At 43.3% G+C, this 21,769-nt stretch overlaps 1 protein-coding gene across 1 annotated transcript in view; it reads left to right on the plus strand.

Moving 5' to 3' along the window:
- LOC126455426 (PDF receptor-like) overlaps nt 1–21,769 on the plus strand; it is a 403,957-nt gene that overhangs the window by 355,039 nt on the left and 27,149 nt on the right. The window contains exon 10 of the mRNA XM_050091176.1: nt 10,811–10,896. Within this exon, the coding sequence (XP_049947133.1) occupies nt 10,811–10,896 (86 nt within the window). The remainder of the gene's footprint in view (nt 1–10,810; nt 10,897–21,769) is intronic.

The following is a 21,769-nucleotide window of genomic DNA, read 5'->3' on the forward strand; positions in this document are numbered from 1 at the left end:
AGACTTATCTTATTTTTTCCTACTTTTTTGTTTTTGTTTTATTTACTTATTCATTTAACGGATCACTTGTGAGAGAAACTAAGTGATTTCAACGAAAATATTTCATCATATTGGTTAAGCAGACGTACGTAAAACATCCATGGACTATTATCCCGCAGCTGCTAAATGGATTCCATGTCATGGGCTGTCAAAAGTTGAATTTGGAAATCTTTGTTTCCCCCGTAACTGCATCCGGCAGACCGTCGCGCACAATAATTGCTTATCATCAAGAAATGAGATTTTGGGTGACATATGTTTGGAAAGTAGTTCACCTTTCAGTTTAACGATATTGCATGAAAGTAGAGACCGTATTGAAAATTTACTGGTGATAACAAATGCATTTTGTGTCTTTTCCGTGCGGAATTACTAATACTTTAGAGGGGACGTATGTGTTTGAGTCGTGTGATTGCTTTTCATTAAAAGACAAAGGAACAGATCAGATCTGCGCTGTAATTACCAAGCTCTAGGGTACGGAATCTAGTTGCTTTGGGAAGAACCAAACGTAATTAGAATGCTTCAATTACGCACATGCGCCTAGAAACCTACTTCAGTACGCTTCAGGAGTATTTCAGTACTTAGGCGTTAGACCATAGACTTTCTACCATAAGTGTGTGGTCTTTGCCATTTGAGAGACACTTGGGAATGAAAAGTATTGAATGGCTTTTATCAGGCAATTGTTTCAATACCTCATTTGTTACGCCATAAGATACAGCAGATCCGTTTCCATTCGTCACTTTCAGTAAGTTACGTGGTGCTGGCCTACTGTCAAATGTTATAGCTCTTTAAATACCCATCCTATTGTTCTTGGGCGAACGGACTCCGATTCCTTCGACTAAGCTAAGCAGAACAGCGCTAATACACAAGAATCGCGTTGATGAGGACAAACGTTCAAATCACTGTTTGATAATCTAGATCTAAGTTTTCCTTTCTTATCCAAAACGTCTTAATGGTGAATGCTGGACTGGTTCCTATAAGGAATGGACACGCAGACCTCCTTCTCCATATTCGCTATTCCATGTTCGTGTCTCGACTTTAGTGATCGTCATCAGGACGTGAAATCCTTACGCTTGTTCGTTCGATGCTTTTCCACAGTCGACTAATTATGATGAAATAAGACAATTATTCGATAAATAATACCTAAAACGTAACTGTCCGTATGCATGCCAAATTTAAATATCACATGAGGAAATTACCAGGTTGTGTACGAAACAGATTACTTAGACGAGTATAAGGCTTGTTCGTCCTTCCTGGTGTGTATGGTCGCTATCGGACAGAATAGAAAGCTAATGTCGAAAACACAAAGCACATCGACACAGTTGTTCGTATGCTTCCATTCACTAGAGACTGCTGCAACACTACAGAAAAAATTAAGTTGACAGGCACATGCAAAAGACATACAAAAGTCACCAAAACAAACTTAGAAGTCAGTACACTAACATTGTTCTGCTTTGTGGAAATTGCAGCGTTATTTATGGCAAAGACGAAATTAGTTGCTGTGCATGTGAATTGAGTGCGAAGTAACGTTCACATGTTGCACATTCAGTATCAAATATTGTCTCATGCCCATCGATAATATCCACAGGACAAATACAGACTTACAAGCGTCAGTAGTGGACCAGAAAATAGTTATCTCGAAGGTGTTCAATGTCGTTAGCTTTGCAGTCGTATAACACTAGAAAATGAATTTGAAAACAAAAATCATCTTAATATGAAGAACAGTTTCTCGACCCAGGCTATAGCTAATATTACGATTATTACATAATGCTTTCACCTAGATCCCAAAATCCGTGCAAAGAAAATGTACTCGTATATTTCTTTTGTTAAGCAAAATTATAATATAAAACACAACGGAGAAGTCACAACTGCAGTTTCTTCTTCTTCTTCTTCTTCTTATTCTTCTTTCTTTATTCGATTTCGACCACGTATGGACAATGAAAATAACGGTAACTGTCGATTATTTTTCGGAGTTCTTTATTTGTGTACGTATAATTGTTTATTTAATTATTATTCCATGCCAATTACATGACAAGTCGAATTTCTCTCTTATTTCCATTTGAACATTTGTACCGGTTATGAGCGCAGGCCCATAAATAATTAACCAGCATCAGTTAATCATATGAACTTCAATATGTTTATGCTCTTCAACATTAACAGTATTTAATAACCTGAAGTTACACTTAACTATTCCTACTGAAGGTATTCTTTGAGAAGAGAAAAGAAAGACATGGTTATTTTGAGAACTAAAATAAACGCGATAGAAAATACAGTGCTTGACAAAAACGATTAAGGCACCTAGAAAATTTCGTCGAATGTCAGTATAACAGGAAAACGAGACACCATCGGTGGGTGCGTAAATTATTACCGTTGCAACTCACTCTGATAGCTACAACATTAATGTTGTTACCAGTCCCCGTAATGCATGTACAATCGGCGTAACAAGCGTCAGACGTTGAGCGACCACTGTGAAGCCCACGACAGTATCCAGATTTCTAGGACATTTGGACTGACAGTGGTACCAATGTTTGTCAATGGTCTTGCCGCAGTGATAACACCGTGAGGTCACCGACGTTAGGCGCTGTCGGGCTGGGCTAGCACTTGGATGGGTGACCATACGGTCTGCCGATCGCTGTTAGGAAGAGGGGTGCACTCAGCTCTTATGAGGCAAACTGTGGAGCAAGTTGACTGACAAGTAGCGGCTCCGGTCTCGTAAACTCACATCCGGCCGGGAGAGCGGTGTCCCTCCATATCCGCATCCCGTGACGCCTATGGGCTGAGGACGACACGGAAGTCGATCGGTACCGTAGGCCCTTCATGGCCTGTTCGGGCGTTTAGTTTTTAGTTGTTCCGATGTTGGGCTGCATGAGAATGTGAGGGTAAGCACACACGCGGTCAAGTTTCTGGCCAACAAAGTCTGACCACCGGAATGGATGACCGCCTTTTTGTGCACCAAGCACATCGTAATCCGTTAGTACGTGCGCTTGTCATCCGAGAACAAATAAGAGCCTCCCTGCAACAGAATGCGTCATCCCGGAGACTAACAGCAGCCGGAACGTGTATTGTGTCGATGAAACCACAAAAGAAACGCTGCGTTTTGATTAGTGCCGCTAGCGGGAAGCATGGGCTGCTGTCGAACGTTGTCGCCTTGTGTTCAGCAATGAAACGCTGTTCTTCACCACCCCGGGTGACCATAGTCAGCGGGCATGATGGCTACCCGGGGGAGGTCCCATTCTTCTCACAGGTCAGACAAGCACAGCAGTGTTAATCCTGGCGTCATGGTGTGGGTCTGTTACTTCAGATCGTGTCTAGTCGCAACTGAGCGAACTCTGAAGTCAGAACAGTACGTTATCGACGGCCTGTATCATCTAATATTACCTCTAATGTAACAGTTTCGTGGTGCCATTTTTCAACACGATGGCACTCTTTTACAAATGGCATATGAGTCGGAACTGTCTGCATGATAATTGCACGGCTAACAAGATACACAGATCTCTCCCCGACAGGACATGTGCGGGAAAAGGTCGTCCGTTCACTCCACCTCACTGCAAGTATAAAGCATATAAAATCAACATCCATCACACGCGGGCCAATTGCCTTATGAGAGAATACAACGACTTCTTGAAAGTGACACTCTTCCCAACCGAAACACTGCATGTATCCAGATCAGAAAGAGTGCAACGTCATTTTGAAGAGAGGGCTGCTACTCTGAAACTGTTTGTAAATTTGATTCGATTTTGTAATCACTGAAATAACATCACACACTCCATCAACGAGGGTGGTTCACTTTTCTTTGTAAGTCAGGGTATAACAGAAAAGAAATGCTTACCACTTAAACCAAAAAGAGAGCAGGCCTTGGGAGAGTTTCCAGCCCGGCACTCCTTCTTTGCTGCTGCCTTTGACATCCAAAACTGCTGATGTAATGCCACTTCTCTAACGCTGATAAAATAACATTCATCTAAAATGTAACGCATCAGTTGCACATGCGCACTGACGGAAAAAATAATCGCAACACCAAGAAGGAGTTGGGCGGCATAAACGAAATTTGGTAGGCGTGTTTCTGCTTCCGAAAGATGATGCCTATTCAGTATTTTGTGGCACTCGCATATGAATGACACTAGTCGCATCACTATGAGGATGAAAATCACGTTTGCTTTAAATACACGCTGTAACGGTCCTAAAGGTGTTAGCTAACATTGAAACTGGATGTGGTGAATTGATGTTCGTCAAGAATGCCTTTACAAGTCAACAAAGAGCGGATTATCAGCAACTCATTGAGTTTGTAAGAGGTCATGTCATGCCGCTTTTGGCCTGCTCAATCACCAGATCTGTGTCCAATCGAGCACACATGGAACATCATTGAACGAAAACTTCAGCGTCATCCCAAATAGCAATAACCGTTTCTGTATCGACCGACCAGGTGCAACAGGCATGGATGTCTACCACACGAATGGCCTCCGGCACCTGTACAATACAATGCATGCACGTGTGGACTCTTGCATTCAACATTCTGGCAGTTGCATGGGCTATTAATGTACCAGCATTTCACAATTGCCATGGTTTGTCTCACGTTTTTGTTGACCTATGATACTGCAGTGTTAACATATATTACATAGACAAATGTTTTCCCGAAATTGCGCTACACTTCATTAATTATTTATTGGTGTTGCGAATATTTTCCATCAGTGTATTTCTCGTTCTGATTATAGGTTACATATGACTGTTTCTGGCTAAAAGCCTGTCGCGAATCATTCTATATAAAATTTGCTGGCATTGTCAGTGGCGTCGTCAATTTCATCTCCTGCGGCATTCACTCGCTCTCTTGTGTTACATTGTCCGTAAAGACTCGTTAGAAACTGCATTGGAGACTGTATTTCTTAAAGTATTAAAATGTGTCCATTGGGCTGGATCATCGTTTGCGTTATTTAAGATGTCTTGCTTTTAGCTCTGACTTATTCATGTGTCTAAATTGTCTGCATTATAGTACAGAGTGTTCGGAGAACTCTCCAAGAGTGTTATTTCCTTTGGCTGTGATTTACACGCTTTAAATGTGTTGTGTTAGCACTACATTCGCTCAAGGGGTGGACTATGCGATGGATGTCGGGTAAGGATGTGTGTGTAGTCTGTGACGCCTATCACTGTTCCATATGCTTTACAACGTGTCCACATGCCGCCTTCTCTGTTGGCGTTTGTGTTGTATATTCCTCCCTGCTTTGGCTAGTACCTTACCCATTTTTCTTATCTTCAGTCAGTATGTTGCATCCTTGGACTCAACGTTGATGCCTACAGGGTAGATTACCGGCATCATGCGAAGTGATTCCACTGACGTGGGGTTAAAGCCCCTCACAGTTTCACAAGACTTGAGTTTTGCCTTCTACTGGCTGCAATGTTGCTGACTGAGAAGCTTGACTGGCGACTCAGTTCGCTTGTAGCGAGGCAAATAACTGCAGTGGCTAACGGTATATTTTCAGCGAGGCTACAGACAGCCTTTACTGTCGCGAATTTATTCAGTCATGTTGTTGAAAGTCTTTTCTGCTTAGTCAGCTGTCATTCAGATGAGCTGGTTCAAAGTCAGTCGATCACCTACGATTATTGTTGTGTATGTGCATGCTAAGCAAAAAAAAAAAAAGAAACACTGACAACCGCTAAGGAACAGAGACGTTGTTGGACTAGAATAATCACTGGAAATGAAGGACGATTTGAAAACAGTACATACGTAACAGACGTGCAGTGGTATATTTATAACGAAAAGTGGTACAGATTTCATCACATGTGAAAATAAGGTAACAGATTTAATTACCGTTCATGTTTCACACAGGTCAGACGCTCAACATAACGGTCGATGCCCTCCTCAGATACTAGTGCTTATTTTCCATTGTTATTCATGCTGGCTCCCAAGCTGTTGAGTCCTTGGAGGTATCGTGTCACTCCTCTCTCAAGGCGATATTCAGTTCTTGCACAGTTCGGAAAGGGGCTGTTCGTTGAGAACCGGTTTGGCAAGAGCATCTCAGGCACGCGCTACAGTGTTTATGTCCGGGAAATACGAAGGCCATTTCGTTCACTTTCAATTGTGTTTGATACCTCAGTGGTCCAATGTGGTCAGGCATTCTCGTCCATAAACAGGAAGTTGGGACCTACCGCACCCATAAATAGCCGGACATGATCCAGAATAATCTCTCTGCTGTACAATAGTGCTGCAACGGTATCTCGCACCAATATTCGGCCATACTGCATAATATCTGTGTAGGCCATATCCATGATGTTCATGAACATTCTAATACTAGTTACCAGATTGACTTGCCATAGTGAAGCAGGATTCTTCGGAGAACAACGCTCTGGATCGTTGTTGCTGGCCCGTACCAGCATGCTCCATACACCAACGAACTCCTTCTCGGTGATGGTGTGATGGTGTGACTAAAGTTGGATGCATTTAGCAGGATTCCGAACATACGAACCAATCTTATTTAATCGCCGCGAAACGATGCCGGCAGAGTCGTGTGTACCGGTGGCGGTTGCAATATTTCCAGTGCCTTGGAGCGACACGTCAGTTCCCTTTCGCTCCTAGAGCTGCATATTAATCTGATTGCGCTGTGGTGTTCCACCTACGACTGCCGTCATTATTCTTCATAGTATTTCCACGTTAAACTGTCATTTTTAATAGCGAGATGACATCTTTGGACACACCCATTACTGTGACCACGGTAGTGACATTTTGTCCGGCTTGGAGGCGTCCAACTGCTCGTCCACGATAGTAAGCACTGAGATGATGTCCTGCAGATGTGTTGCCCTACCACAGGGACTACCAAACTAATCGTATCCGCAACAAGCTTCGTCAAACCATGTACTGCATGAACTGCCGAAGGCACAAAGACCACAAGCTTCCCAGCATTTAACACGTCCCGCCCTCTAAATTTCCTTTTAGTAAAATTGGCGGTGTGTTCCATGGCAATTGTCGGTTGTTGTGTAGCAATTGGCAGTAGTTTATTAACAAGTGTCAGTTGTTCGTTAGAAATTGACAAGAAGGGTAAAAGTGTCACAGATAATATTTTAAGTGCTTTAAAGCAGGCGACAAAGGGTGCAGTTGATGAGAGTTTGGTTGTCTGCCTTAGGGTGCATGAAGTTTATTTCAGGACATTTCCTTTTGCCCACTCTCTAGTTACGGTTTCGTTTGTAATTTTACGGCCCTATGATTTAGTTACTAGGTGTCTTCGTAATTTTCCTTACATTAGGGTGTACAACGTTTTATTAGCTGCTAATATCAGCTTACTATCTGTGACCCGCAGCTGCGCTTGTATGTCAGTTTTTATGATGAGAGATGGTGAGTAAGCCATTATACATGAAATAATGTCAGGGGCTCTGACGTATCTGCCTGTTCGGATAACATAATTCGTAATGTGGGCCAGCCTTTTTCATCTCTACATAAAATTTCATCAAAAAACAGGGTGACCCAAAAGTTCCTGGTAATGTTTGAAAAAGGCACTGATTTACGGAATAATGTAGGTAGCAGGTAAAACTTCAGACACGCGCCTGAAATGACGTGGACGGTTGACTGAAACCAAAAAGGAGTGCAAAACTCGATCAACAGATGGGACTGGACGACAAAACGTCAGTGACGCCACAGATGAACACCTATTATGGCAGAATTTGGGCTACCGAAAATCCAAGAAGTCTTGGAAACCTCTGTGCATGACGGGAAGGTCAAAGTGTGGTGAAGATTTACCACATCAGTCGTGATCCGACCCTTTTTCTTCGAGGAAATGTGGGGTGCCGATTTTAAAATTATTGGCGTGACGGGTGCGAGATACGTCGATTTGCTACAGAATCACATCATCCAATCATCCATAGCCTGGCTGAGAACCACCTGCTGGAAGATTAAGGTTCCTCTGGTCTGCAGCCGGGTGGTGGCGTTGATATATCCCGAGGTGTCGGGGAGTGTCATACTACCCATCTTCTGGCTAAACGTCGAGATATATCAACGCTACAACCCGGTTGGAGACACAGGAAAACTTCGTCAGCAGTATAAGCCGGGAAAGCCTACAGTCGCACCTGCTGGAAGGTACGACTTTTAGGCAGGATGACGCTCTGCGCTATATTGCTGCACGTGTGGAAGGTCTCTTGCACACGTACCCTGGCGAGGATCGCGTGCTGAGCCCCCACTTCCGTCACGTTTGGGTTCCCAGGACTGTAGACCTCAAAATGGTTCAAATGGCTCTAAGCACTATGGGACAGCATCTGAGGTCATCAGTCCCCTAGACTTAGAACTACTTAAACCTAACTAAACTAATGACATCACACACATCCCGTGGCAGGATTCGACCCTGCGACCGTAGCAGCAAGTCGGTTCCGAACTGAAGCACCTAGAACCGCTCGGCTACAGCGGCCGGCTCTAGACTTCAATCTGTGTGATTATTGGTTGTGGAGTTATCTAAGGTCGCAAATAAACCGCGATCGTCCGAACTCTTTAGCAGAGCTAAGAGACTACATCCGAGGGTAATTTTTCACCATAACTACCGACATACTGTCGGTGCTGTTCACAGTATTGTCCCTCGACTACAGGTATAGTTGATGAGTGATGGCCAACAAGTTGAGCATTTTTTATAACTGATGTCGCCTATGCTAAAAAACAATTGTTAAGTTAATTGTTGCTTTCGTATCAACTGAAGCGCCGTGTGTTGCTAATTTTGATGTATTGCTAGAGAAGGCCGAAATGCACGCGTTAAACTCACGCAGGCTGGCGTGAGGTCTGAAACAGGATACGGAATGAATGCTATAAAGAAAAGTACGTAGCTGCTGGAATACTTAACTTTAATCCATCATTTGTATACATCATTCTTGACGGTACGTTATAAAGAATATAAACTGTTAATGGCGCCTTGCTAGGTCGTAGCCATTGACTTAGCTGAAGGCTATTCTAACTATATTCTCGGCAATTGAGAAAGGCTTCGTCAGTGTAGTCGCTAGCAAAGTCGTCGTACAACTGGGGCGAGTGCTAGTCAGTCTCTCGAGACCTGCCTTGTGGTGGCGCTCGGTCTGCTATCACTGACAGTGGCGACACGCGGGTCCGACATGTGCTAATGGACCTCGGCCGATTTAAAGGTACCACCTAGCAAGTGTGGTGTCTGGCGGTGACACCACAAATTTTGTGTACTTTCTTTGGTTTCAATGAAATCGCATGTCATTTCAAGGATACGTGTCTATTTGTACGTCTCTAACTACGTTATGCCGTTAAGTATTGAATTTTCGAATGTTAACGGACTTTGGGGTCACATGTATGTTCAACAGTTTGGTCGTGAAATCGCAACAGACAAACATACTTTCGCATTTATAGTGCTAGTGTGGATTAAGGCATGGATTACGTACTCAATTTGTCCAGTACAGTATTAGTTTCTTTGTCTACAGCTGTGATCGAGTTTCTATGCAGACTACTGCAGGTTAAGTCTTCCGTACAGTTCCGTCCGTAGTTTTCGGAATATTGATGTAAACAACATTCACAATTACTGTGTTGTATCAGTATAGTATTGTCAAATTTTTATCGTTGAAATGTACAAGGTGAGTCTTATTAACGTTTAAAAACGCCATAAGTGATGAAGATGACGATCAGACAAGTAATTAAATACGAAACACACGGGGTCGGAAATGTCGGGAAATACCCTAAAAGTAGATAAGAAAAGTTGAAGACTTCACGTCACCTGATGACGTACCTCGCCGTACGTGCAGCGGTTGGCCATGGGAGTGAAGGGATTATTGCGCGGTGCAATACTTGCATTCGAGTATACGATGCATGTTTTGAAAACGTCTTGTAAGTGTGATGTGTTGTGGACGTAGGAGACCAAAATTATTGTAGTTGCTGTAACTAATGAAAAGCTGTTATTTTTTTCTGTGTGTTCCCTTCTGTTACTTTCCTTGTTGTCAGACATTATTTAATGAAGAGGTCGCCGGTCATTCACTGGTAACGATGCGTTTCGGAAGCTTATACTCATTTACGAGGCCTACGAGGAAGACAGGCCGCGGCGCGTACGTCACGAAGGTAGGCTGAGATCGCTCGCTCAACTCAGCAGGAAACCTGTCTTTCTAAACCTGTTAACTCATAACTGGGTGCGGATGTTCATACGAGAATTGCATCTTCTTCTCAAATCCATTATTATGGAATTTTATTGTTATTAGCCTTACAATGATAGAGAGTACATAGGCGTAGTAATAATTCTCTACGACTGTACTGGGGTACAATGAAATTAAAATCATGTCAAAATGATCATCAGCTGCATCAGGCACCCCATCTTGCATGAAATGAATACTATTAGGCAGAAGAGACCAAATGTTACAAACAAGACTTATACTTCGTATGTCGAGATTTGATGTTATATTTTGTTGTGGTAATGCTAATCAGTTTTTTAAGACTACATAATAGCAGATTATAGTAGAAGATTCAATTCTCGTTAGTACGTACATGCCCAGGTGCGAGTTAACAGGTTTAGAAACGCCTTTTGTCTGCTCAGCTGAGCGAGCGAGTTAAGACCTGCCTTCGTGACGAACGCGCCGCGGCCGGTCTTTCTCGTGAGCCTCGACTCATTTACTTGTGACGAAGTGCGGTAGGCTTTTGTTGTACTGTACTCTGCACATGTTCAACGTCTCTCATCCACTTTTGCGTAATTTGCTGACATCTGCGTCTTATACTAAATTACTTGTCTCAGCGTCATCTATGACGCTACTGAGGTTTTTAAACGTACTGTATGAGCAGAACCACATGTTATATTTACTAGAGAATTCTTGTCTGCAGTTGAACTTCCTGTTTCTGCTGAACATCATCCGTGTGCTGGTGGTCAAACTGCGGCAGAGTCGCACCAGCGAAATAGAGCAGGCCAGGTGAGTAAAATTAGCCAATACATGCCACCGCCAGGGTCCATCAAAATTTAATTGAATTCATATGTGAATATGAGATTTGCTTCTACGGAACAGTTCAGTTTACTTTCTATTAATGTTATTTACTCTTTTGTAGTTGCAGTTTTGAGAATGTTTGATCTGCAACAGAATTTTAATTATACGGGTAACTGCATGAATGAAACGAAATTCAAATACTAGTACAGTTGCTTACTATGATATTTACTCTGGCTCGGTGGTGCCAATAGATTTGCAAAGGACCTCGTTTAGTGGGAAGGCACTCGCATCGAGCCCTATGTTAATGAACGAAAAAATTTAATCTACATCGCACCATTAGAAGCATTTAGAGTAATGGATGTTATTTCGTAGGTATAGACGAGAAACACTGCCAAGAAAATCCTCCATAATATGAAAAGTCAACAGAATCTAGACAGGTCGCGTTCGTAGGGAACTAATTATCGAGGTGAACCAGTGTGCAAGGTTTCTTCGACCTTGACCGGTGTCCTTGTGTTGTAACAAAGCTCATGAGAATCCATGGATTCGGTAGCAGCTGTCGAATAGTGTTGCCACAGCGTACTCTCGCTCTCCGCCGGAAACTGTCATGCACGACATCCGTCAAGAGCAAAACGAAATCTGCCGGCGCACGTAAGGTCTAAACACTTCTGTTACTAATTGTAATTCTGTATTCCTTATGAGGATGTGAAATTTTTTGTGGAGCAGGCATATGATTGCAAGCATTTCTTTCACCATTATAATAGCGAGTTATTTTCGAAAGTTTTCTTTTTCTACGAAGATGTGAGTGCCTTCGTTGCACTTTCTGTTGAATGTTTGATTTATCCCGCCTCCATTTAACAGGATGGCACCTATGCCGTGCTACAACTCTTCGAGAGCCGCAAAATCCCATTAGCGAGAAAGCAAAGAATTTTTTTATTATGTTTCTCAAAGAATTACTGGTTGGAAGGAGTGTAGTTTTCTAGTGATCATGACCGCCTCATGGCCTGGGACAACGATTGTGTCTTGCTCCCAACATAAACTTGGGGGGACTCGTTAAGGAACTGGTTTTGAAGGATGCAGAGGTGTATACCAAATGACGACAGTAAATTCGAAAAAAATAAATAATTTGAGTTGTAATGCTAAAGTTTCCTAGTACCCTTTGTATCAAGTTGTTCTATGGAAACAGAATCTCGCTAAATTTCGAGAAAAATGGTGTTTTTAACTCTGTACAACATAAAATGTATTCGCAGTTTCGAATATGGCAAACCATCAGCTGCATAATGGAATGACGACAGTGAAAATTTATGCAGTACCAGGACTCGACCCCGTATTTCCCACCTATCGCGAGTGGTTCCCTTCCCATTAGGCTAGCCGAACATGCTTGACCGAAACTTGCATAATATGTCGTAAACCAAATGTCTACAGCCTGCGCTCGTACTTCTGTTACGTATAGTCCTGTGCTTGGGAGACATTTTAATTGAAAGTCACTTGCTCGGTTTGGCTGATAAATACAGGCATTGCATCGTACATCTTAACAACACAGACACTACAGTGTCATATTTATCCACCGACAATGAGCAACGTATGACTAAATTGTCTGACCTGTATGGGAATATACATGATGGACATAAAAGTGCTGGCTTTAGTCACATGGTTGATGACGTATGGAAGTCTGGGTCTGGCCATAAAGCGTGCACGGATAACTTAATGGTAAGGCGACCACTAGCGATAAGTGGTAAGTAGGGTTCGAGTCACAGTCCAGTACAAATTTTCATTGTAGATATTACATTAGACAGCTGATGGTTGTCCAGAATCGTTGCACTGTTCCTCTGAACAACACAGGCATGGCAGTATCGTAAACAGTTACACCAGCAATTGATGTAACATGTTAATAGGAGTCAGAAAATAGTATAAATTGCTCCACATGTTTACCTGTATATCGTGACGAAAACATGGTATTCTGATACCTCCGCTGGGGCCCACTTCTGTCGACTCACAGTGCCAGTGACCAGGAAGATGGGAAAGTCTTACGTCTTAGGGCGAGCGCCAGAGATTCATTCTGTAGAATGAGACTTTCACTCTGCAGCGGAGTGTGCGCTGATATGAAACTTTCTGGTAGATTAAAACTGTGTGCCGAACCGAGACCCGAACGCGGAGCCTTTGCCTTTCGCGGGCAAGTGCTCTGTCATCTGAGCTACCCAAGCACGACGCACGCCCCGTCCCCAGTGCTATACATCTGCCAGTACCTCGTCTCCTACCTTCCAAACTTTGCAGGAGCTCTCCTGCGAACCTTGCAGAACTAGCACTCCTGGAGGAAAGGATATTGCGGAGACATGGCTTAGCCACAGCCTGGGGGATGTTTCCAGAATGAGATTTTCACTCTGCAGCGGAGTGTGCGCTGATATGAAATATCCTGGCAGATTAAAACTGCGTGCTGGACCGAGACTCGAACTCCGGACCTTTACCTTTCGCGGGCAATCTGCTCGGAAGTTTCATATTAGCGCACACTCCGCTGCAGAGTGAAAATCTCATACTGGAAACATCCCCCAGGCTGTGGCTAAGCCATGTCCCCGCAATATCCTTTCTTCCAGGAGTGCTAGTTCTGCAAGGTTCGTAGGAGAGCTTCTGTAAAGTTTGGAAGGTAGGAGACGTGGTACTGGCAGAAGTAAAGCTATGAGGAAGGGGCGTGAGTCGTGCTTGGGTAGCTCAGATGGTAGAGCACTTGCCCGCGTCAGGCAAAGGTCCCGAGTTCGAGGCTGGGTCCGGTACACAGTTTCAATCTGCCAGGTAGTTTCATGCATTCTGTAATCACTCAGGTGGTCGGCTGGAGGATGCCCTCGCCTCGCTTAAAACTGGACACATTGCAAAGAGCCTGGTGGACATTGATAAGATTGCCGGAAATTGATGGACCCCTGTAGCCATTGGTGCAGAGCATAGACATAAAAGAGCCAAAAATTCACACAGGGAGGCGTGTGAGCCTAAACAACTACGGAAGAAATATGCCTGCCTAAAACATATCAACAGATTATTTGACGAAGCACCAAGATGTGAATGTCCGGGCTTCATGCAGGGATAGCCGTTACAAAGAAATCAAGTGTGGTTACTTTGACAGCAACTTAGAAATGCAGAGAAACGTTCGAATAATGTGCGATGAATGCTGGGAATAGCCATGACAGTGACAACGGGTGAAGTACGCCAATTCTCGAGTCACACAGTATCCCACGCAAGCCAGGGGCGTTCTACCTATTACTGGGAGCCGTGGTCACGAGACGGCTATCAGCCGTTGGGCAACATTGCAAATTTAGTCCGCCAGTGACAACTCCATGAGGAGAAAATTTCGAGGAATTAGTGAGCTTAGGAGAGTGACGAGAAGAAAGATGAGAGTCAGTGAGACAGCGCGGAAGCGTGAGGACCTGGGGGCCACATTTCCTACCATCCGCCTTCCGACACCATGATTACGATACTTCGGCTACGACAGCACACTGCACAGTGTGTTACTGGCCCTCTCTACACATCCGCGGGCCACCTAAGACAGCTTTCGGCTTGCCATTGCTCAGCTCCGAAGTGACGGGTTGTCCAGATCAGCGCCTCCCTCCGTCATTACGATAAATGAATATAAAGAATGGTGAGATGATTCAGTCCCCCATATTCCCCTTAATAAATTAGTAATCTCCACGCTTAGTCATTTCGGCCCTGTTGTTGTTGTTGTTGTTGTTGTTGTGGTCTTCAGTCCTGAGACTGGTTTGATGCAGCTCTCCATGCTACTCTATCCTGTGCAAGCTTCTTCAACTTCCAATACGTACTGCAGCCTACATCCTTCTGAATCTGTTTAGTGTATTCATCTCTTGGTCTCCCTCTACGATTTTTACCCTCCACGCTGTCCTCCAATACTAAATTGGTGATCCCTTGATGCCTCAGAACATGTCCTACCAACCGATTCCTTCTTTGTGCCACAAACTCCTTTTCTCCCCAATCCTATTCAATACTTCCTCATTAGTTACGTGATCTACCCATCTAATATTCAGCATTCTTCTGTAGCACCACATTTCAAAGGCTTCTATTCTCTTCTTGTCCAAACTATGTATCGTCCATGTTTCACTTCCATACATGGCTACACTCCATACAAATACCTTCAGAAACGACTTCCTGACATTTAAATCTATACTCGATGTTAACAAATTTCTCTTCTTCAGAAGTGCTTTCCTTGCCATTGCCAGTCTACATTTTATATCCTCTCTACTTCGACCATCATCAGTTACTTTGCTCCCCAAATAGCAAAACTCATTTCCAAATCTAATTCCCTCAGCATCGCCCGACTTAATTCGACTACATTCCACTATTGTCGTTTTGGTTTTGTTGATGTTCATCTTATATGCTCCCTTGAAGACACTGTCCATTCCGCTCAAGTGCTCTTCCAAGTCCTTTGCTGTCAGTGACGGAATTACAATGTCATCGGCGAACCTCATAGTTTTTATTTCTTCTCCATGGATTTTAATACCTACTCCGAATTTTTCTTTTGTTTCCTTTACTGCTTTCTCAATATACAGATTGAATAACATCGGGGAGAGGCTACAACCCTGTCTCACTCCCTTCCCAAACACTGCTTCCCTTTCATGTCCCTCGACTCTTATAACTGCCAACTGGTTTCTGTAAAAATTGTAAATAGCCTTTCGCTCCCTGTATTTTCCCCTGCTACCTTAAGAATTTGAAAGAGGTTATTCCAGTCAACATTGTCAAAAGCTTTTTCCAAGTCTACAAATGCTAGAAACATAGGTTTGTCTCTTCTTAATCTAACTTCTAAGGTAAGTCGTAGGGTAAGTATTGCCTCACGTGTTCCCATATTTCTACGGAATCCAAACTGATCTTCCCCGAGGTCTGCTTCTACCAGTTTTTCCATTCGTCTGTACAGAATTCGCGTTAGTATTTTGCAGCTGTGACTTATTAAACTGACAGTTCGGCAATTTTCACATCTGTCATCGCCTGCTTTCTTGGGATTGGAATTATTATATTCTTCTTGGAGTCTGAGGGTATTTCGCCTGTCTCATACATCTTCCTCACCACATGGTAGAGTTTTGTCAGGACTTGCTCTCCCAAGGCTGTCAGTAGTTCTAATGGAATGTTGTCTACTCCCGGGGCCTTGTTCCGACTTAGGTCTCTCAGATCTCTATCAAATTCTTCACGCAGTATCATATCTCAGATTTCATCTTCATCTACATCCTCTCCATTTCCATAATATTGTCCTCAAGAACATCGCCCTTGTATAGTCCGTCTATATACTCCATCCACCTCTCTGCTTTCCTTTTTTTCCTTAGAACTGTGTTTCCATCTGAGCTCTTGATATTCATTCAAGAGGTTCTCTTTTCTCCGAAGAACTCTTTAATTTTCCTGTAGGCAGTATCTATCTTACCCCTAGTGAGGTAAGCCTATACATCCTTACATTTGCCCTCTAGCCATGCCTGTTTAGCCATTTTGCACTTCCTGTCAATCTCATTTTTGAGACATTTGTATTCCTTTTTGCCTGCTTCATTTACTGCATTTTTATATTTTCTCCTTTTATCAATTAAATTCAGTATTTCTTCTGTCATCCAAGGATTTCTACTAGCCCACATCCTTTTTCTACTTGATCCTCTGCTGCCTTCACCACTTCATCCCTCAAAGCTATTCATTCTTCTTCTACCTTATTTCTTTCCCCCATTCCTGTCAATTGTTCCTTTATGCTTTTCCTGAAACTCTCTAGAAGCTCTGGTTCTTTCAGGTTATCCAGGTCCCATCTCGCCAAATTCCCACCTTTTTGCCGTTTCTTCAGTTTTAATCAACAGTTCATAACCAATAGATTGTGTTCAGAGTCCACATCTGCCCCTGGAAATGTCTTACAATTTAAAACCTGGTTCCTAAATCCCTGTCTTACCATTATATAATCTATCTGATTTCTTCTAGGATCTCCAGGATTCTTCCATGTATACAAGCTTCTTTCATGATTCTTGATGAATGTGTTAACTATGATTAAGTTATGCTCTGCGCAAAATTCTACCAGGCGGCTTCCTCTTTCATTTCTTAGCCCCAATCCATATTCACCTACTATGTTTGCTTCTCTCCCTTTTCCTACTCTAGAATTCCAGTCACCCATGACTATTAAATATTCGTCTCCCTTCACTACCTGAATAAATTCTTTTATCTAATCATACATTTCATCAATTTCTTCGTCATCTGCAGAGCTAGTTTGCATATAAACTTGTACTACTGTTGTAGGCGTGGGCTTCGTGTCTATCTTGGCCACAATAATGCGTTCACTATGTTGTTTGTAGTAGCTTACCCGAACTCCTATTTTTTTAATCATTATTAAACCTACTCCTGCATTACCCGTATTTGATTTTGTATTTGTAACCCTGTATTCACCTTACTAAAAGTCTTGTTTCTCCTGCCACCGAACTTCACTAATTCCCACTATATCTAACTTTAACCTATCCATTTCCCCTTTTTAAATTTTCCAATCTACCTGCCCGATTAAGGGATCTGACATTCCACGCTCCGATCCGTAGAACGCCAGTTTCCTTTGTCCTGATAACAACGTCCTCCTGAGTAGTCCCCGCCCGGAGATCCGAATGGAGGACTATTTTACCTCCGAAATATTTTACCCAAGAGGACGCCATCATCATTTATCCATACAGTAAAGCTGCATGCCCTCGGGAAAAATTACGGCCGTAGTTTACCCTTGCTTTCAGCCGTTCGCAGTACCAGCACAGCAAGGCCGTTTTGGTTAATGTTACAAGGCCAGCTCAGTCAATCATCCAGACTGTTCCCCCTGCAACTACTGAGAAGGCTGCTGGCCCTCTTCAGGAACCATACGTTTGTCTGGCCTCTCCACAGATACCCCTCCGTTGTGTTTGCACCTACTGTACGGCTATCTGTGTCGCTGAGTCACGCAAGCCTCCCCACCAACGGCAAGGTCTATGGTTCAAGGGGGGTTCGGCCCTAAAATTAGTAATACTTTGTTTTGTTTTGTGTGTAAACGCTACTAAAATAAATGCTCTCATTTCATGTTTTATTCACCTAAACAATCTGTTCCATTTGCTTATCAACCCCTAATCGCTTAGCGTTTTGCTGTTTGAGTTTCCTTGATTATAGATACCGCTTAATCTCTGGCACCCAACGCGGGACAATATAGATACGTAGTAATCTGCATGTCAATTCATGCAAGAGATCAAAGAATTCTCAATTCACTACAGTCTGGCACCCAGTGTCGGTCCATTCCGTTATTAATCTTCATATAATTTCACGTCCGGTAGCAGAATTTTTCAGTTCACTACAAAATACACTGAAGCGAGAAAGAAACTCGTGTAGGCACGCGTGTTCAACTACAGAGATACGTAAACAGGCAGAAGACGGCGCTACAGTCGGCAACGCCTGTATAAGACAACAAGTGTCTGGCGCAGTCGGCGCACGAGCGATGGGACCCAGCGTCACCGAGGAAGTGATCAAGTGGGCAATTTTCCCGTACGACCATTTCACAAGCGTACCGGAATATGAGAAATTTGGTAAAACATCAAATCTCCGACATCGCTGCAGACGGGTAAAGAAGAGAATCGTTCCACGTGGCACAAGTGCAACCCCCATCCACAAAGTGCCGCAGATTTCAATGCTGGGCCATCAACAGGTGTCTGCGTGTGAACCACTCTACGAAACATCATCGACGTGAGCTTTGGGAGCACTCGTGTGCCCTTGATGACTGCACGACACAAAGATTTACGCCTAGCCTGGGCCCGTCAACACCGACATTTAATTGTTGATGACTGATAACATGTTGCCTTGTCGGACGAGGCTCATTTCAGGTTGTATCTAGAGGATGGACATGTACGGGTATGGAGACAACCTCATGAATCCATGGACCCTGCATGTCAGGAGGGGACTGTTTAAGCTGGTGGAGGCCCGGTAACGAAGTGTGGCGTGTGCAGTTGGGGCCCTTATACGATACGTCTAGATCTGAATATGACTCTGACAGGTGACACGTACGTAAATATCCTGTCTGATCACCTCCATCTAATCATGTCGATTCAGCAGTTCCAGTAAGACACCCCACACGTCCAGAATTGCTACATAGTGGCTCCAGGAACACTCTTCGCAGTTCAAACACTTCCGCTGGCCACCAGACTCCCCAGACACGAACTTTATTAAGCATATCTGGGATGCTGTACTACGTGCTATTCAGAAAGACCTCCACCCCCTCGTACTCTTACGGATTTAGGAACAGACCTGCAGGATTGTTGGTGTCAGTCCCCTCGAGCACTACTTCAGACATTAGTCGAGTTGATGCCAAGTCGTGTAGCGACACTTAGGCAGGTGTGCCAGTTTCTTTGGCTCCTCAGACTATATCATTACAAGAAATGCATTACAGTCTGATAAGAAGAGTGATATCCAACCTACAACACTAAAAGGAAAGTGACCTTTTGCACCCTTTATTAAAGCTGTTGGCGGCTCAGAAAAGAGTTCAATATCCGTCAATAAAAAATTCTTGATCATTTTTCCAATGACATAAGATGTCTGGCTGGTAGCAAAGCAAGTTTTAAATCTAGACTAACATCAGTTCTTCTTCAGAACACTGTATATTGCATACTCAAATCTTTATTTACAAGCTGGTAGCATGTGAAAAAACACAACGTTTTAAATTTGGTTACTTGAGTAGGACAATATTAAGGAAAGATAGAGAAAACATAGATACGGTTGACATTACAATCTGGGCTTCGTTTGGTTGTTGATGTTAAAGGTAATCATGTAAACGTGTTCTGTGAACTAACACGTCCTTCGTCCCCTCGAAAAAAAAGAAGAAAAGAAAGAAAGAAGTAGTACAGTTATTCTCTGGAACTCGTAGCTAACTCGTTACTAACTTTCCTGGGCAGTACGTCCTCAACAACAAAAGAGTTGGGACTCAAGTGGAGGTAATACTGACGTTCCCAAGGGATTTTTGTAGTTCACCCACATTTTATTTAACCTCTGGAGCTGTTACTGATTAGACTGTACCCTTTTTGTGTGTTCAGAGAATAAAACATAGACACACAATGGGCAATTGTAAAAAAAGTTACAGGGTAGCCAGTGAAATGGGCAGTTTGGAGATGGCTTTGACAGCTGGAATGGGAGTGGTGGGGGTAATAGTGGCCGGCTCTGCTCAACCTGCATGTCCAGCCATTTGGTTGCGATGGATCGTTGGATGGGTGAACATCGCAGCTACGCGGTTAAAGCGTATTATACGAATGGTGAGAGTTTAGTGAAACCGCGACGTTCGTTTCGACGCCATTTCAACATACCACGCAACAGACCTGTTCCCTCGGATACCGCAATTCGTTCGTGGATAAACAACCTTGAACAAACTGGATCAACATCTAAAAAACGAGGTGGGAGTGCAAAAACCCTTCGAACCCTTCAAAACATCGCTGCTGTTTAACAGGCAATGCTCAAAAGTCCACGCCGATCTGCCAAACAACATGCTCTACATCTTGGAATAAGTAACACTTCGGCGAGAAGGATCCTTCGTCAAGATTTACATTTTCACCCATAAAAAATACAGATTGTGCAATCTCTCAAACCAAGTGACGATCAGAAACGATTACAATTTTGTGAGGAAACGGCCAAAAGACTTGAAGAAAATAACGACCAAGTAAACCACTTGCGGATGAGCGTTGAGGCGCATTTCCACCTCTGTGGTTTTGTTAATAAACAAAAGTTCAGATACTGGTCGGAGGAAAATCCTGGCGCACTTCATGAAATGCCTCTACATGCTCAAAAAGTGCGCAATGTCGTCAAGAGGAGTCATAGGCCCATTTTTCTTCGTGGATATCAGTGGAAGTGCTGTGACAGTTAACTCTGTGCGTTACGTTGCGATGATCCAGAACTTTCTACGTCAGAACTCGCCCGTTTTCCAGTATATGAGCACACAATGTTCCAACAAGATGGGACAACAAGCCAGACTGCAAGAGTTGCCATGAATGCTGTGAATGCTTTGTTTCCAGGCGGCGTCATTTCCCGAAACGGGGATATCCCTTGGCCCCCTCGCTCTCCAGATTTGACAACCTGCGACTTTTTTCTATGGGGTTACTTAAAAACACGAGTTTTTCAGAACGATCCACCCAGAACTATCGCAGCCCTAAAACAACGAATTCGGGACGAAACTCAAGGAATACCAGTCAATATGCTGCAAATGTCATGGGAAACTTCCAGGCCTGGCTGCAAAAGTATATTGATTCCAAAGGAGGACATTTGGCAGATGTTATACTTAAAAAATAGTTTTTTTCAATTATGGTACATTAAATGGCTACCTTTGCACTTTATATTTATAACCATTAAATTAAAGAATTAGTTACTTATTTAAATCTTCCCGTTTCACTGGCTAACTCTGTATAACAAAACGAACTGGGTTATGAGGTGAACGTTTGCAATTGTGGGAGAAGAGCACGCTGGTAGCGCATTTGATATGCAAGGTACTTTCGTTGACGATAATGTCGCCTGAATATATTTCAAACACCAAGGTATTATGAATGTGTTGAACGAACCTTTGAAATCACTCAGTGGCTACTGCAAACGGTAAGCTCTCAGATTAGCATATTTGAAATATCACGTTTATTTCCGAAAGCCGCTTAGATTATATCTATCCTTACAGAGAGAAAGTTGGAAATAAGCGGCAAGCAGAAAGAGTTTTTCCAAACGTTCACCTACTTTGAATCTAGCAAACGGGGTATCAGTCAAACTAGTGCTCGTGCCTCGGTGGTGGCTTTTAATGTCAGTGCAACCGCAGTATCCATTTCGATGTGTTAATCACTGCTAATCGAGTGACACACATTCAGTAAGCTAGCAGTCCTGTTACTTGCTGGGAAAC

This window comes from Schistocerca serialis, chromosome 2 (genome assembly GCF_023864345.2).
Source record: "Schistocerca serialis cubense isolate TAMUIC-IGC-003099 chromosome 2, iqSchSeri2.2, whole genome shotgun sequence".
Classification (NCBI taxonomy): domain Eukaryota; kingdom Metazoa; phylum Arthropoda; class Insecta; order Orthoptera; family Acrididae; genus Schistocerca; species Schistocerca serialis.